The sequence below is a fragment of the Dendrobates tinctorius genome, unplaced genomic scaffold, assembly GCF_039654945.1.
Source record: "Dendrobates tinctorius isolate UK_male_01 unplaced genomic scaffold, ASM3965494v1 ptg000035l, whole genome shotgun sequence".
NCBI classification, from domain to species: Eukaryota; Metazoa; Chordata; class Amphibia; order Anura; family Dendrobatidae; genus Dendrobates; species Dendrobates tinctorius.
In genome coordinates this window covers 56,088,285-56,107,067 of record NW_027361703.1, presented here as the reverse complement: position 1 = coordinate 56,107,067, position 18,783 = coordinate 56,088,285, and the positions used below count along the sequence as shown (strand labels likewise).

Below are 18,783 nucleotides of genomic sequence, written 5' to 3'. Positions count from 1 at the left end.
CGCCCATCTCTACAACTGAAAACTCGGTATTATCAATGAAAACTGATTGAAAAGAACCTGTACCTGGTAATTCTTTATTACCATATATTATGCTAAATTGCTCTTTGCTGCTGGGCTGCTGGCTTTTCTACATAGTTTGCATGATTAACTTTGTTCTGAACATAAAAGTTGGAAACGGACCATAGCCATAATTATTTATTTCTTAGGTACTTAAACAGTCTCTTTCTCCCACGTCTCCGTCTCCTGTTACACAAGAATGACGTTTTCTTTTTAGGTTTTTTTTAGAGAGCTAGGGAAAATAGTCAAATAAACATTCCACTATGTCTATGGCCAGGATTAAGCCTGTCTTTAGAACATGACATGCACAAATCACTACCAAATTTATGAATTCAGTACAGAAAACCTTGCTGTATATTTCCGATTAATAACTAGGCCCATGCTACACTGGGTGACTTTTAATAAAGCAAGATTACCGTATTTTTCGGATTACAACACGCGCTGGACCATAAGACGCAGACCAAACTTTCAGAAGGAAAATAGGGAAAAAAAAATTAATGTGTCAATTGGGGGTCCATCTTACAGTCCGAATTCATCTTACCGGGGGGAAGGGGGGAAATCGGCAGAGGTGCTGGTGGAGCGTGGTCACAGGGGGTGTTCGGTGGTCTGGCGATGACTTCCATCCCAGTCTGGTGCGGCAGGTTTGGCAATTCTAGCGGTGCGGGGGCTCCGATTACTTTTTTTTTTAAAGCTCACAGCCCACACACATCCATTTCTGTAATGCTAATACGGTGGCCTCCAGGAAATCTCATCCGAGGCTGGTGCGGCAGGGGGCTCCGCCAGCACTTTGTGAAAGCCCATTGCTGCGATGCGGTGGCCTCCGGGAAAATGGCCGCCAGGAGCGGCGCATCTTCAGACTGAGTTCTTGGCAACGAGATCTCTGTGCCGCAATCTCAATCAGAGCATGCGCCGCCCCCGGTGGCCATTTTCCTGGAGGCCACCGATTCACACAAGATTGAGATCTCAGGACAAGATCTCATTGCCGAGAGCTCAACCTAAATATGCGCCGCCCCCGGCGGCCTTTTTCCTGGAGGACACCGCATCGCAGCAATGGATGTGCGGGGGGCCTCCTGGCTTTCACAAAATACTGGCAGAGCCCCCCGCACCACAGAGCACTGCCGAAACTGCCGCTCCAGCCTGGGAAGGGAGTGTGATCATCGCCCTGCAGTGTCGGACTGGGACCACCGCAGAATCGCCTGACTCCTGCTGCCGTCACACTAATTGTAAGTATATTCCAACTATAAGATAAACCCCCATTTCCTCCCCAAATTTTGGGTGGAAAAAGTGTGTCTTAAAGTCTGAAGCGTGAGTTAAATGCTGCTGTCAGACAAAACAGCTGACATGTGCCAGGAAAAATGTGGGCTCACCGCTGTAGCCCACATCAAAGGGTAGGGATATAGATGTGGGCGTACTATTACGGGAAACGTTGGAAAGGGGTTAAGGGAAGGCCATCAATTTTAAATATGTGAATAACTCATTTAATCCCTTTCTATTAAAGTGGAACTGAGGTGGAGCTTTACCCGATGATTGCAATTCTACATTCAAATATTGCGGGCACATTGCAGGGTTTCGTTTTTTTGCTACAATTTTGAAAAATCAACATGTGAACACAGTCATAACTGTTGAATAAGGATTAATTTACATTTTTAAAAATTGTTACTAACACTAGCACAGACTCCAGTACGTGCCTTTTTTAAATTATCTGTCACACAACAAACAGTCTTAAACTTAGTGGAAAAGTGGGACCACTGAATATATTACAATTAATTGCAGATTTATGAACAAAATACCAAGGAATATTATATAGCAACCAAATGGAAAAATTAAAGGGAATTGGTCACCAAGATCTTGCTACCTCATCCAAGAGAAAGAAAAGTAGGGGCAATAAGCCTGAATCCAGTTGTGTATAACTTATTGTGCTGCTTGCTGCAGTATTGACAAAATCCCTGTTTTATCTACTGCAGATTTAGCAGTTCTCTGTCTGCAGAGCTCTGTATAGCCCCGCCCACACCACTGATTAGGTTTATGTGTAGGTTACATCAGTGAGGGCGGGGTTATACAATGCTCATGAATATTGAGGACTACCTGGCTGCAAGTTTACTAGTCCTCTAATGAAATCTCCTGCTGATAAAACAGTGATTTAATCACAACTACAGCAGGCACTCCAGTAAGTGAAACATGCCTAAGTTTTTGGTCTCTACGCTATGCTGCTTTCGGATTAAATGGCAAGAACCTGATGACGGATTCCTTTTAAGGCTTGTCCAGCTGCTGCGTTTTTTTCAGCTCGAAATAAAAAGCAACATTTTCCAGTAACAGCAAAGTGAGTAAAATTTATGAAATATGCACATGCTGCTTATTTTCCCTTTCATATATAATCCATCAAGTTGGTTTTTTTTCTTTCAAAATCTGTAGCCTTTCAATTTTATCAGTGTTTTAGCAGCATTTTTCAATCATTCTAATGAACTGGAAAAATAATAAGTAAAAACGCATAAGTGTGAAAAAGTGTAATTTATGCCAATGTTTCCTTGCCAACACCATACCAAGTTTTTGCTGCAGAAAAATTCTCAATACTCTAAGGTTAAGTTCACACTGGGCGTTTTTGCTGCTTTTTTTACTGCAGCAAAACCTGAGTGCTTGACAGAAAAGAAGCTGCGGCTCTATGTCCAAAAAACCAAGCAAAGCACAAAATACTGAGGAAAAAAAAAGCAAGCTGTGTGCATGAGATTTCTGAAATCTCAGATATAGATGGTACTGTCAAATGCAGCTGAAAATTAGCATTAAAAAAGGCATAAAATAGGTGCACTTAGCCTAAAGCTGCCCATAGCTCTCCAATCATCATATGCAGTTTTTTTCCCCGCCATCAGAACTATATGTAGGTTTCTGAAGATCAGGCTTTTCTTCACTCACTCACCTAAACCAGGTTTGCTTTACATTATATGTAATTATATATTTGTGACTCAATATCGAACCTGGGATGAGTGAATCATGTGTAATAGAAATGGACCATAAAATCAACGGTTGCAAGCTGTAATCTGCTTTCAGCCGAATTTTGATATAAGAGTAAAGGTAATTTTACTGAAGTAAATTGCCAAGATTTATGGCATTAGGATGCACAGAGACATAAAACCGTGAACACAACAATAAATACAATTTCCATAATTCTATTTAAGAATACGGAGTATCGGAGAGATTTAGTACAGTGAGATGATAGATCACTGCTGAATTCTTAATCCGCAAATTACATTTAAATTTTTAATTGCGTATCACAGCTTCGATGACTTTTGTGCAAATTTATTTTTAATTTTCCTACTGGGACATCACATTCTAAACATTACTCTTTGGAAAAAGAAAGCTTTGATAAATGGCAACTGAATACAGATCTGAATTACTTCCCGTGATGGATGATTAAACTTTTATCAGTAGATGTGACAAAATCTTTACAGGAGATTAAAGGATGTAAGAAAGAAAAAAAGAAAGCTCCACACTAAGGCTAAGCTACGTCTGAGAATGCTCTGGCGGTATTATACAAGCGTGGCCTACAGCGCCAACTGTCCAGGGCGCACAAGTTACACTAAAATAATATGCCAGAGCAGCGGTACGTCTTATGTAAAACACACGGGTTATATTACCTGAAAAGTCATATCTAGCTGGACCCAGCCAGCGGTTCTTCTCACTGCCTTTTACCACATCACCATAGAAACCGTAGCCCAATAACGACACCGAATACTTCAGAAACATCTTTTTGTAGTGAACTGAGCTCACATCTAGCGGCTGACAATCACCTGTGGAAAAAGCCCAAAATGTTAAGTTCTCAAAGAGCTGAACATCAAGCATTTCAAAAGGGCTTTATAGGTAACAGGAGAAAGGGTCTGATCATTTATTTAAATAGAATGGAATGGAGCACGTTTGTACCTATGTTTCTGCCTGGAATTACAGCAGTGTCTCCTTCTCCAGAATAGGGTTAAGCTGCAATACCCAATTGAGCCTATGGACAAGTGTAATATTGTAAGAGTATACAGATAGGAATCCTCTGTGATCCCAGGTAAAACATTTCCCAGCTTGTTTTTAATCAATGTTTCACCTCAAAGAAAGAGTCAGCTGTGATTACCTGCAATAATGTCTATACAGTGGCATGTAAAAGTTTTGGCACTCCTCGTCAAAATTAATGTTATTGTGAACAGTTAAGCTAGTTGAAGATAAAATGATCTCTAAAAGGCCTAAAGTTAAAGATGACACACTTCCTTTGTATTTTAGGCAAAAATATATATATTTTTCTACATTTTAAAAATTACACTTCGACCAAGGTTTCGAACCTTAATTAGCCTGTTAAGGTTATAGCTTGTTCATCATCATTAGAAAAGACCAAGTGATGCTCCTTTTCCAGCTTTATAAAAGTCCGCCTCCTCTTACCTTGTGCCAAATAACAGCAGCCATGGGTTCTTCTAGGCAGCTGCCTAGCACTCTGAAAATGAACATGGTGTGGGCCCACAAAGCAGGAGAAGGCTATAAGAAAATAGCAAAGCTTTTTTAAATTGCACCTTCCTCTGTTTTAAATGTAACTACGAAATGGAAGTTAACAGGAACAGTGGAGGTCAAGATAAGGTCTGGAAGACCTAGCAAAATTTCAATGAGAGCTGTTGTTAGGATTGCTAAAAAGGCAAATCAGAACCCCCCGCTTGACTGCAAAAGTCCTTCAGAAATATTTAGCAGACTCTGGAGTTGTGGTACATTGTTCTACTGTTCAGAGACATCTGCATCAATATGACCTTCATCAAAGAGTCATCAGAAGAAAACATCTTCTAGGTCCTCACCATGAATTTCAGCATCAGAAGTAGGCAAAAGAACATCTAAATAAGCCTGATGAATTTTGGAAACAAGTCCTGTGGACTGATAAGGTTAAAATAGAACTCTTTGGCCACAATGATCACAAATATGTGTGAAAAAAGGGCACACAATGTCAGGAAAAGAACATCTCCCTAACCATTAAGCATGGGAATGGTTTAATGATGCTTTGCGATTGTGTTGAAGCAAATGGCACGGGGAACATTTCACGCATAGAGGGAAGAATCGATTCAAAGAAATTTCAGCAAATTCTTGATGCAAAAATAACACCATCTAGAAAAAGCTCAAGTTGAAAAGAGGATGGCTTCTACAAATGGATAGTGATCCTAAACACATGTCAAAATCTGCAATAGACTACCTCAAATGGCACAAGCTGAAGGTTTTGCAAAGGCCCTCACAGTCCCCTGATATAAAGTTCATTGAAAATCTGTGGCTAGACCTCAAAATAGCAGGGTATGCAAAACTACCCAGGAATCTCACAGAACTGGAAGAATTTTCCAAGGAAGAATGGCTGAAAATCCCTCAAACAAGAATTGAAAGACTCTTGGTTGGTTACAAAAAGCATTTACTAGGTATGATACTTTCACAAGGGATTGCTACTAGGTACCCAACGCAGGGTGCCAAAACTTTTGCATAGGCCCATTTTCCTTTTTGTAATTTTTAAAATGTAAAAGATGAAAATACATATACTTTTGAGGTCTAAAATACAAAGGAAATGTGTCATCTTTAACGTTAGGCCTTTTAGAGATAATTTCATCTTCAACTTGCTTAACCCCTTTCTGACATCGGGCATAATAGCACAATGATCCTCACTGCCTCTTTTTTCCCCTATGAGACAGGTAGCTCACGTCAAAGAGACCCAGCGGTTGGGCAATACGACCCGAGCACACTCAACGTTTCAAGGATGTGTGAATTTAGCCTTAGGTCTCATTCAGATGTCTGTAATCTTTTTGGTAATGATCCTTCATTAGTGTTTGGTCAGGGTTTCACCTGTTGCCATGAGTGTTTTATTAGTGATTTTCACGTGTGAAAAATAAAATATATTTCAAAGCTTCTCCTATGCATTACAATGATAACCACAGACACAACACTGGTTGCACACTGATGCCATTCATGTGCTAGCCATGATTTTCATGGATCTATAGATTAGTATGGATAATTTTGAACTGTGATGCGGTTCAAACACGGTCATGCCTCTGATTTTTTAGGGAACACTGTCTGGTCCTCCCCCCACAAAAAAAATGGATACGTGAACAACTTCACAGATTATAATGGGTACATATTCTGTGAAAAACACAGAACGTGTGCATAAAAAAACAGATATCTGAAAGCCTTAAAGACATGAATCTGATGTTTTGTTCTGTGGGACTCCAGGTAATGAGGACGCCACTGATCTCCAAAATGAAAGGAAAGAAAAGCTGTGAACAGGGCTGCTCTCCTCAGACTTAATATGGGATCAATACAGTTTTAGGATCACTGCATAAAATGTACAATAGTTCACTACCTTCTGCTCAAGTCTCGAATTTTTTACAGATTTATGCAACAGTACGAGAGAAAAACAACAAAAAATTAAAAATGTGGCCCTGAAGCATTTCTGATGTAAAGTACATACCTAAAATGATGTGCAGGGCTGAAGTCACTGGATCACTGATGCCTACAGTAGCAAAGCACACACAGTCTGTTGATCCTGGAGAAAGAATCATTTCATACTTCAGTATGAGAAAAACTAATCAACACCATCTAGATGTCAAACTCCGCTCCTGGCTGAATGTAAAAATATGCATTTGGTTTTATTATGAAAAATTGAAATAAAAATTAACCTGTGAACAGAAAGGCAAAGGATAAAAGTGAATCCTGTTTTCTTTTCAGGGTGGTTAATTGATTCTTGGATGCAGAGTAACTAGACAATTCAATGTGACGGACACATATATGTCACTAATATTATAGAAAATATTATCCTTAATTTGCTCTTTTTATCAAGTTACGGGCAGTTCCATGCTGAGAAGGAATATTTTCAAAATTTTAAAATATATTGGAAAAATTAATTTTTTGTAAGTTGGTACTTCATTACACATGGCATAAGGTGGCAACATTTTTTCTTTCAAATTCCATATATTTCCAAGATGGCAGAGGGTTGCATGTGAACACCTACTGTTCTTACTGGGATCATACAGTAACAGGCTATATTGGTAAGTGGATTACTATTAACTAGCAACATGCATAACTTAAGTTCAGTAAATATAAAAGTAGTACTGTTAGGAAACCAAAATACTATAATAGCTTTGGTTCTGTAAGATTATTGTTTACCAGAAATTTTGCACATATCCATTGTAGACATTTTCTCGGTAACGTAAGTTAACAAAAAGATAAAAAGTTTTTGTAGGATTGAGAACTAAGCATAAATTAAGCTGTAACTTGCAGAGTTCTTATATTGCATAATGTATTAACTATTCACTAAGTTTCATTTTGCTGCTAAAAGTTTCACAGTTTCTGTATGAAGTAAACTTATTGTAACGCAAGTTACCATCAGCTTTGTAACGTAAGTTACTTCAGCTTTTCAATGTAAGTTACCTGCCTTTCAATTTTTGGATAACACAGTCAGCTTTTTGAAATAATTAAATACTATCATAATTTTGATGTTCATTTTACTTTATAAGTATTATTATACTTTATAATATATTATATAGTATATATTACTATATATTATATTATAATATAATATATTTCCAAATTTCATGCCATAGGGTATTTTGAAGGCAAATTTATTGGCTTTAGAACCACTAAAAACATGGTCTATTACAATGCTTATAACTGCAAGTACCCTGATATTGAATACAAAGTTGATGACTGGGTTAAGTAATGTATGATGGCAGAAAGTATCGTGGAGTGGTTTCTGAGGTTGCACGCAATGAGATAAAAGTGATAACCAAGGAACTCTATGGCAAGAATAAAAATACCTGGAAATGACCATCTAAAGATGATGAAATTTATTATGATGCCTGTCAAATTTTAAGAAAGGTTGATCCTCCCCTGAAAATAGGTTCTAGGGACATTTGGGAATTTTTTAACTAGCCAGGAAGTTAAATGAGCAGTGAGCACAAATTAATATCCTTGTTGAAGTTCTTCATTAGCTGTGTCTGAATTCACTGGACTGGACCACATATGTAGGCCTAGATTAAAAATTAGTCTATATTATAGAAAAATATTCAGAATTGAGAGTCCTCAGTGGTTGATACCTTTTAATGGCTAACTGAAAAGATGGTAACAAATTACAAGCTTTCGAGACAACTCAGGTCTCTTCATCAGGCATTGACTAATTCAACATCTGAAGAATCACATATTTATGCACAGCACAGAAAATATGCAATAGATAAGACAAGTGATGTGAAGCAGAACTATCATTATGGGGGAGTGATAGACAATTATGGCCATAAATATTGGACCAGTTCATAGATAAGAAGTGAAAGTTTTATTGTCCTCTGATTGGGGTCTGGTTCTGTGTTGTGATGCCCCCACAAGGTCTTAGGAGCAAATTCCTTAATTGATGTAAAAAGACATAAATCCATGTGACACATTCATTCCTGCACTGAGAGTGTCAAAGGTCGTCATGAGTTTGTACTCCCAGACTCTTCTGTCTCTCTGAGATGTGAAGTTACCTTTCAATACCAGTAATTTCATGTCCATGGTGCTGTGATCAGGCATACAAATATATATTTTTCTATCTAGTGGCTAACACGGTACAAAGATATACATCTTTCCTGTAGTCTACATTATGTAATTGATCAACAGTCATATTTTGTAATCAAAATTTCCACTCTGCAAAAATGTTGACACCTGAGGTATGAATATTGATTTATTACATTTTTATACTAAATTTTAGTCTACATATGTAGTTCACACCAATGAAATCACATGCAGCCTATGTTTTGTCTAAACAAAGTCAGTTTGCCTTCTCAAATATGAACACTGACAAAATTAAACACATTCTTTGTTTTGTAACGCAAGTTACTACAGTGCCTCGCGAAAGTATTCGGCTCCCTGAAACTTTTCAACCTTTTCCCACATATCATGCTTCAAACATAAAGATACCAAAAGTAAATTTTTGGTGAAAAATCAGCCACAAGTGGAACACAATTGTGAAGTTGAACGAAATTTATTGGTTATTTTAAAATTTTGTGGAAATTCAAAAACTGAAAAGTGGGGCGTGCAATATTATTCGGCCCCTTTAACTTAATACTTTGTTGCGCCACCTTTTGCTGCGATTATAGCTGCAAGTCGCATGGGGTATGTCTCTATCAGTTTTGTACATCGAGAGACTGAAATTATTGCCCATTTTTCCTTGGCAAACAGCTCGAGCTCAGTGAGGTTTGATGGAGATCGTTTGTGAACAGCAGTTTTCAGCTCTTTCCACAGATTCTCTATTGGATTCAGGTCTGGACTTTGACTTGGCTATTCTAACACCTGGATAAATTTATTTGTGAACCATTCCATTGAAGATTTTGCTTTATGTTTGGGATCATTTTCTTGTTGGAAGACAAATCTCTGTCCCAGTCTCAGGTCTTTTGCAGACTCCAAAAGGTTTTCTTCAAAATGGTCCTGCATTTGGCTCCATCCATTTTCCCATCAATTTTAACCATCTTCCCTGTCCCTGCTGAAGAAAAGCAGGTCCAAACCATGATGCTGCCACCACCATGTTTGACAGTGAGGATGGTGTGTTCAGGGTGATGAGCTGTGTTGCCATTATGCCAAACATATCGTTTGGTATTGTTGCCAAAAAGTTCGATATTGGTTTCATCTGACAAGAGCGCCTTCTTCCACATGTTTGGTGTGTCTCCCAGGTGGTTTGTTGCAAACTTTAAATGACACTTTTTATGGATATCTTTGAGAAATGGCTTTCTTCTTGCCACTCTTCCATAAAGGCGAGGTTTGTGCAGTGTACGACTGATTGTTGTCCTATGGATAGACTGTCCCACCTCAGCTGTAGATCTCTGCAGTTCATCCAGAGTGATCATGGGCCTCTTGGCTGCATCTCTGATCAGTCTTCTCCTTGTTTGAGATGTAAGTTTAGAGGGACGGCCGGGTCTCGGTAGATTTGCAGTGGTATGATACTCCTTCCATTTCAATATGATCGCTTGCACAGTGCTCCTTGGGATGTTTAAAGTTTTGGAAATCATTTTATATCCAAATCTGGCTTTAAACTTCTCCACAACAGTATCACGGACCTGCCTGCTGTGTTCCTTGGTCTTCATCATACTCTCTGTGCTTCAAACAGAACCATGATTATATTTATCATCATTAGTCATTTAGGACAACATTGAATCATTCAGAGATCCACAATGAACTTCTGGAGTGAGTTTGCTGCACTGAAAGTAAAGGGGCCGAATAATATTGCACGCCCCACTTTTCATTTTTGAATTTCCACAAAAATTTAAAATAACCAATAAATTTCATTCAACTTCACAATTGTGTTCCACCTGTTGTTGATTCTTCACCAAAAATTTACATTTGGTATCTTTATATGTTTGAAGCATGATATGTGGGAAAAGGTTGAAAAGTTCCAGGGAGCCGAATACTTTTGCAGGGCACTGTATATTGTGTTGTAACGTAAGTTACCTACATTTATTGCAATAAAAACTGTTGCATTTAACTTGAGAGGTTAAAATATATTTGTTAAAGTTGCTTGGACTATGGTGTTTTAATACAATAAAAATAGTGCTTCTCCCCTGTTTACCAGAACAGAAAATTTGGCAGGCTCATGATATGGACAATTGCCTTTCCTTTTTGTGTAACGTAAGTTACCAAGTAATAACACTGTATTTTGTATTTAATTTGTATTGTTGAAAAATCAAACTGTGTTGAAATCTATTGAGAATAGTTTAATGTACAATATACATTCATTCATTTTTGTGCCTGCCTTCAAAGAACAGTCTGTAGCCATTATTAACTCAGTTTTTGAGAATGTAACATAAGTTACCATGGAATCGCCCTTACAAGGAGTCAATAGTGTCCATAGATAACCTGTTTACTCCCAATCTTTCCGACATGTTATATGACCAGCAGCATGTAAAAGTGGTCTAACAAGATCATTAAGTACGATAGTAAATAAAGGACAAAATGAAAAACAAAATGACTGCAGTAAAATATGCCCACTAAAAATCAAAATGAAAACGTGATCGTTCAGCTGGTTGTGAGATTAGGTTTTACTTCCCTGAAATGGACAGAAAATTGGCAACTTTCATTTCCTTCTCCTTTTCTGTGGAGAAGAGCTGGATCCCTGCCCAGTTCGAGCTACTGTACTGTGTGTTAAATCCAGTTTTACTAAGCTTGTAGTAAAAGCCGCAATGGATCAAACCGCGGTGCAGAAGCGGCCCTATTTCTATCACTGCCCACATAAAAAGTTTAATGTAATTCCAAGGGCATATGCTTCTCAAGAAAGGATTAGTCTTTGCAGCTCTTAAGAAAAAAAATGGTGCTTCAATAGAACTATACGCTCAAGTCAACACATCAGATAAATCTCAGTCTTTGACATATTACTAATAAAACCGCTGCCTTACAGAGCAGGAGGATTTCAGAGGTATTTATTATATTTTCAGTTTGTAGCAATAAGTCAGGACCTCAGGAAAGAAATTGTGCTGTGTATAAAAGGAAAAGGGGTGGGGAAGCGGACTAATAAGGGATCGCTGTATAAGCGGTCCAAAGACCATTTATAAGAGCGAGGCAATACACAAGAGAGTACACTTCATCATTACAAGGATGAGTACAGTGCCGCTAAACTCTCTCATTTATTGCCAAGCCTTGGGCCACATTTAATCACTTATCGTCAAGGCACTACAAAAAGGCAGCAGGATAGCCACAAAAATAAGTAGGAAAAAAGAAACCAAACTCTTCGCTGGGTCCATGACAGCAATTTGTTGCATCGTGTACATCTGTTTCTGCAAACATTACTTCGATTGAGATGGCTGTAGCTTCCAGCATAGGACGCTTGATTGTATAGCTGTAGAGTACCCTTGTTTAACTGAGGGGCTGAACTTTACAGCTACATATTTTACTTGTATGCATCATGGAACCAAGATATAATATGATCTGCTCATAATCTGCCATGAAATGCGGAGAATCCCAAAGCAATCCAACAACGGATTAAAGCGCTCGTGAGAATGTGTTAGCCGGCACAAACTCTTAAAAGGGAACTCGTCATTAGAGCCAGGCTGCCCAAACCATGGCATGATTCAGAGTCTACCTGCACGATTGTAGCCAGGTAAGTTTTTGTCTGAAAAGCTTCTGGGTTTCAGAGAATACCATATGTAGAACCTGCTGGAAACCACAGAAAGAAACCTGACTAGTCCATCATTGCTCCCAACTGGCTTTTTTTCCAAACGGCTCTGGTCGATTGACAGGTCTCTCCCATGTCAGTACACAGGAAGAGTGAAATGCCTGATATGCCAGTGTGAGGACGTTTATTTTATATCTTGCATGGCTTACAAGTCTCCTCACACTAGCATTCTAGGCATGTCACTCTCCAAAAGGAGAAATGGTAACCATTAGAGCCCAGACAGAAGCCTCTCATACAGCGAAATCCAATCTCATACTTCACACTGAGGAAGGCAACACCCAAAACACCATGGCTGCTATTTGAGATTCCGGTTAAGCTTTTATTTTAAGTCATATGGCGAGACTTGTTGAAGGACTAATATTGACTTTTAAGATTGCAACTTCCAATAGGTGCCACTAGAGTTCTAGTCCTCTTAAGATACTGTCACACGATATGACGCGGTCAGGATCGCTGGTACATCGCTAAGTGGTCGCTAGTGAGCTGCCACACAGGCAGATCTCACCAGCGACATCGCTGGGGACGGGGGTCGCTACTTACCTGTCACACTAGACGATCCTGTGTCCTCCTGCCTGGCTCCACGCTCGTCTCTCCACAGGAAGCGCCGCAGGAAGCTGACGACGAGAAACAGTCCTGGACATTCTCGCTCGATCAGCGATAACCAGCGGGGGAGCGGGTCGTAGGTAAGTATCAGACAGCGATATCGCTAGAAATATCGCTATAACGTCACAGGTTATAGCGATATTGCGAGAGATATCGCTTAGTGTGACAGTACCTTTACTTACAATTTGTATACATAGGAAGAGCCCTGTCAATCAGTGATGCGGGGAGAAGTCACCCAGGGTCTGCGACCAAACTAGTCAGGTAATAATAGTAGTAATGCTCCAGTGTACAAATGTTACCTGGCTGCATTCACGCAGCCAATCTCTGATTCATGCTGGCAATGGTTTGGGCAACTTTAATCAAGTGATAGGTTCTCTTTAAATGTACAGGAAACATGTTTTTTCTCCTGATCAGTCAATTTTAGAAAACACCTAAATTACTCCTATTATAATTCTAAATAATCTTTTCTTAGAGCTCTATGCCATTTTGTTCCTCCTAAAAATTAACTATATGAATAAACTGACAACTGGCTCCTATTTTTATATGGTTACTAGCTGAAGAGCCCGGTGTTGCCCGGGCATAGTAACTAACTGTGGTTAGTTATAACAAATTATATTTCCCCCTCGCACCTCATTTCCCCCCCCCCCCAAATTCCTCTTATAAGCACAGCGGTGTAATACAAGAGGCTCCTCCCTTTCCCTTGACATCATGCCTCACAGGAGCATTCTAGACATGACGGAGCTAGAGGTGGCCTGTGCCTGCCGCGGCACTGATACTCTGAAGGCCGCGGCCCTAATTGTAGCTCTCAGCGGCTGGGACATCACAGCCGGAGTGTTTTTCAGCAGGCTTTCAAGGTGAATGTGTCTCCACCTGTGTGCGCTAACAACTTGGGCCGTGTGGACGGGGCTATCCGTGTGGAGTGACTGTGGCTATGCGGAGTCGGTGAGGCTTGATACACACGTACATACATATGTACATACGACATTATACAAAGATTTATAATGAATTGTGTGGTGGATGCTGTATAGAGACTTAAAATTAATTGAGGGTTGAGGATGCAAAGTCTCTAAAATAGCATCCTCCCTCATTCCCCAATTTATTATACAGTTGAAAGTGTTTACATACACTATATAAAAATACACATATGCATGTTTTTCTCAATATTTGACATGAAATCAGAATAAACGTTTCCCGTTTTAGGTCAGTTAGGATTTCCATAATTATTAATAGTTGCCAAATGCCAGAATAATGAGAGCGAGAATGTTTTAAGGCATTTTTATTACTTACTGCAAAGTCAAAAGTTTACATACACTAAGATTACTATGCCTTTAATCATTTCTGGACTGCCCATATGATGTCGTCATGTGTTTGGAAGCTTCTGTTTTTTTGGCAACACTGAGTTAGAGACACACCTGTGGATGTATTTTAATGCACACCTGAAACACACTACTTCTTTGTGTAGCATCATGGGAAAGTCACATGGCCATACTGACCAAAAAATAAAAAATATTTATGGCTCTGGGAAGAAGGGGAGCAAAAAACAAAATGCAAAAACTGAAATATCCCTGATCATTAAGTGGCTAATGGGTGCATAAAATCTGCAATATCAAAAACTCACCAAAAGCTCATCATGGGAACGTAGCCTTATAAGAGAACATTCTAATAATTTCGTTAAGGTTATATTCCCACTACGAGCTGTTTTTTTTTTTTTTAAAGTATTTCCGCACCGATCAAGCAAAATAGGTCACTTGCCTTTTTTTAAAAAATACACAGTGTAAAAAAAATCACCAAAAGCGCATAGTGGAAATATAACTTTACATTTTGTATTGATATCTAACTTTAAGGTTTTATTCCCACAATGAGTTTTTGCAGATTCTATATCTGTTCCTCTCCTTTAACTCTGTACCTGCTCTATTTTATATTGGATATTTAATAAAGTATATATTTTCTATTGGACCATATGACTTCTAGTTTTGTTGACTGGCCTTCATCTTATCCTCGGATAGGAAAACTTATACTTGGTCATGGGACACTGCTCCTAGAACAGCTGTTCACATTGCTGTCCTCCCTGTCTCTTCTAGTACTGGAGATCCCAGGGATACTGCGGTAAGAAAAGGCTGCTCACACTGCTTTCCAACATGTATTTCCAGTCTAATATTTGAGATATAGAGGGTGCTGCGTCAACTGTTATCCTCTGTGTGTTTGAGCCAATATGTGAGATCCTGGGGTGGTAAGATATGAGAAGGGTGATCACACGGATGTCCACTCAGTCTTTCTGATATTATATTGCATATACCAGGGATGCTGACCTAGGAGTCTATTCATATTGCTGTCGTTAAGGTCTTTCTCATCTAATACTAGAAATACCAGGGATGCTAAGGTAAGAGACTGCTCACACTGCTGTCCACCATGTATTTCTGATGTAATGCTGGAGTTATCATGGGTGCTGAGATAAGAGGCTGCTCACAATGATGTCCACCTTGTCTGATCTAATACTAAAGGTACCAGGGGTGCAAAGGTAAAAAGAGGTCACTCACGCAGCTATTCGACTATCTGATTTTATACTGGAACTACAGTAGACAAACTGCTGAAGTAAGAAGAGACTGTTCACAGCTGTGATTACATTGATGTCCACCATATCTTTATGATCTAATACTAGAGATACCAGGGGTGCTGAGGTAAGAAAAGGTGCCAAGGTAAGAAGCTGCTGCTCACACTACTGTCCATATGTCTTTCTAATCTCATACTGGAGAAACCAGGGGTGTAAAGGGAAGAAGCAGCTGCTCACTCTGCTGTCCACCCTGTCTTTCTGATCTAATACTGGAGATAACAGGGGTACTGAGGTGGTAAAAAAAGGCTGCTCACACTACAGTCTGCCATGCCTTTCTAATCTAATACTGGAGATACCAGTGGTGCTGAGGTAAGAATATCCAGCTTAATTTACTGTCCATCCTGTCTTTCTGATCTAATAGTGAAGATACCAGAGCTGAAAAAGCTGCTCACTTTGCCGTCCACCCTGTCTTTCTGATCTAATACTGGAGATACCAGGGGTACTAAGCTGGTAAGAAGAGGCTGCTCACTCTACAGTCCGCCAAGTCTTTCTAATCACATACTGGAGAAACCAGGGGTGTGTAAGTAAGAAGAGGCTGCTCACACTGCTGTCCACCCTGTCTTTCTGATCTAATACTGGAGATAACAGGGGTACTGAGGTGGTAAGAAGAGGCTGCTCACACTACAGTCCGCCATGTCATTCTATTCTTTTTTTGAACCAAAGATTTTTTATTATATTCAAATGCCGTTTACATTACATGCAGGCAAAAGCCTATGCAAAATCCAGAACATATACAAAAAAAAAAATATACGACATTCGAGTTACCCCCCTCATAAGAAAGCCCCCCCTCCTCCCTCGCCCCCCCAGCCTAATTGCCATAAGACATTCTCAATAAGGTTGACTCTACTGCAACCACTTAGACCAAAGTTTTTCAAAATGCACCTCTTTGTGTCGTCGTCTATAAACTCTTTCTTCTAACCGAACTACATTGTTCACTCGTACAATAAATTCCCCAACCGTCGGGGGCTCGGCATCGATCCATTTTTGTGCGATCAGTTTACGGGCAACATATAAAAGTTTTGCTATAATTGGCTTATATGCATTTCCCACAGACACTTCCTCCACATACCCCAACACACACGTTATGGGGTCCCTTCCCACTCCACATTGGTATATCTTCTCAATTTGTTCAATAACCTCCCCCCAATATGAAGAGAGTCTTGGGCAGGACCAGAGCATGTGTAACATTCCCGCGGGCTCAACTCTACATCTTGGACATTCCGCATTGTCCCTCAGGCCCATTTTTTCCATAAGTTCCGGGGTTTTATACGTTCTATGTATGATGTACAGCTGTGATATCCTACCCGGTTCACTTAATGAAAGTTTGGGTATATATTCTAATATAGTGTCCCATATTTCATCTTCTATCTGTCCCACTTCCCTCTCCCATTTAGCTTTTGCCTTTAGGGGAAACCTAATCATGTGGGAGTACAATAGGTCCCGGTAAATGGTAGAAATAACTCCCCTCGTACCCCCAGACGCGCACACATAATCCAACACAACATCTTTTTGTACCGTCATATGTGTCATATGTTTCTGTGCCTGGAATGCATGCCTGAGACCGAGGTATCGAAACTCCCCGCTGCTCGAGAGCCCAAACTCCTCTTTTAATACAGAAAATGGCTTGATTTCCGTCCCCTCCAGTAACTGCCACATATATTGCAATCCTTTCCTCTCCCAATCACCAAAATCCTTCAATTTACACAGTTCTGATAGGCTTGCATTATCCCAAATAGGCGTGTATGTCGTCAATTCCCCAATTCCTCTGAGACTCTAAATATTTTGCCATATTTTATGCATTAACCTAAAAGTAGGTAGTCCTTTTCCATGACTCACAAAGCATCCCGCCTCCAGACTCTGTATTAATATTTTTTTATTGGTCAGTTGGGTCAAAATTTTTCCCATAACATTTAAATTTCCCTCCTCTTGCCAACCTCTGAAGTGCTGCCCTTGCGTTGCTATAAAGTATATCCATGGGTTTGGTGCCGCCAGCCCTCCTTCCTCCTTCCCCCTTTGGAGCACTTCCAGTTTAAGTTTTGCTTGTTTTTTCCCCCAAATTAGTTCCCTAAAAATAGTATTAATTTTATAAAATCTTCTCTTTGGGATCCACACCGGGGTATTATGGAGAATATACACCAACTGTGGCATCATTATCATTTTAAGTAGGTTCGTCCTCCCTACTATTGACAATACTAGTTTACACCATGCTGTCATCTTGGCTTTAAGTTTAACTAATAAAGGATCCAGGTTTAATTCGAGAAATCTAGATATAGGCATTGATACCCATATTCCGAGGTATTTAAATTCATTAACTACTTTCAGCTGTCCATCCACCTCACCTATATGTGGACATCCCAATTCCCGGTCAATCCCCATGATACATGATTTGTCCCAATTAATTCTCAATCTGGAAAAGGATCCAAATCTTTCTATAAGGGCCATAACCTTAGTCAACGAATCTCCCCCATCTTGCAGAAAAAGGAGTATGTCATCTGCATATAGGGCAATCTTTTCCTCCAGATTCCCATATCTGAAGCCCTGTATTTCTGTGGAGTTACGAATTTTAATCGCTAATGGCTCCATCGCCACCGCAAATAGCAACGGCGATAAGGGGCATCCCTGACAAGTTCCTCTGAACAACCCAAACAACTCCGAGGTCTCCCCGTTAATCCTAATGTACCCCTTTGGATCCACGTATAATAATTTAATCCAGGAAATAAATCTATGTCCGAATCCCATTAACTTCAATACTGCCCATAGATAATTCCACTCTACCCTATCAAATGCCTTTCGTGCATCCAGCGAGGCCACCACCCTTTCCCCTTCATTATCTGCCGGGAGTTGTATATTAAGAAAGAGTCTACGTAGGTTAATGGCGGTAGATCTATTTTGTAAAAAACCCGATTGGTCTGGATGTATCAATTTTTGAACAACCCCAGACATTCTTATCGCCAACATTTTAGCTAATATTTTAACGTCTGACGTCAATAACGAGATGGGTCTATAGGATTCAACGGATGAGGCATCTTTCTCCTCCTTAGGAATAACCACAATTACGGCCTCCCTCATAGACCTCGGCAAAGCCCCTCTCTCCGCTGCATCTTCAAATACCTCCTTAAGTTTAGGTGCTACGACCTCTATTAGTTCCTTATATGCTTCTCCCGGGATACCGTCAGAGCCAGGTGACCTATTATTTGCCAATGACAGAATAGCCTTCTCCACTTCCTTTACAGTAAATAATTCTTCCAGATTCTGTTTATCAGTATCATCTAACTTAGGTATCTCTATCTCTTGTAAGTATCTATCCATTTCTTGTTCTCTAACCCCCAATTCTGAGGTATAT

The 18,783-nt window shown here is 39.7% G+C and overlaps 1 protein-coding gene across 1 annotated transcript in view; it reads right to left on the bottom strand.

Moving 5' to 3' along the window:
* CERK (ceramide kinase) overlaps positions 1–18,783 on the bottom strand; it is a 173,574-nt gene that overhangs the window by 37,190 nt on the left and 117,601 nt on the right. Inside the window, exons 8-9 of the mRNA XM_073573495.1 lie at positions 6,512–6,586; positions 3,687–3,839 (exon numbers count right to left, since the gene is read on the bottom strand). Coding sequence (XP_073429596.1) covers positions 3,687–3,839; positions 6,512–6,586 — 228 coding nt within the window. The remainder of the gene's footprint in view (positions 1–3,686; positions 3,840–6,511; positions 6,587–18,783) is intronic.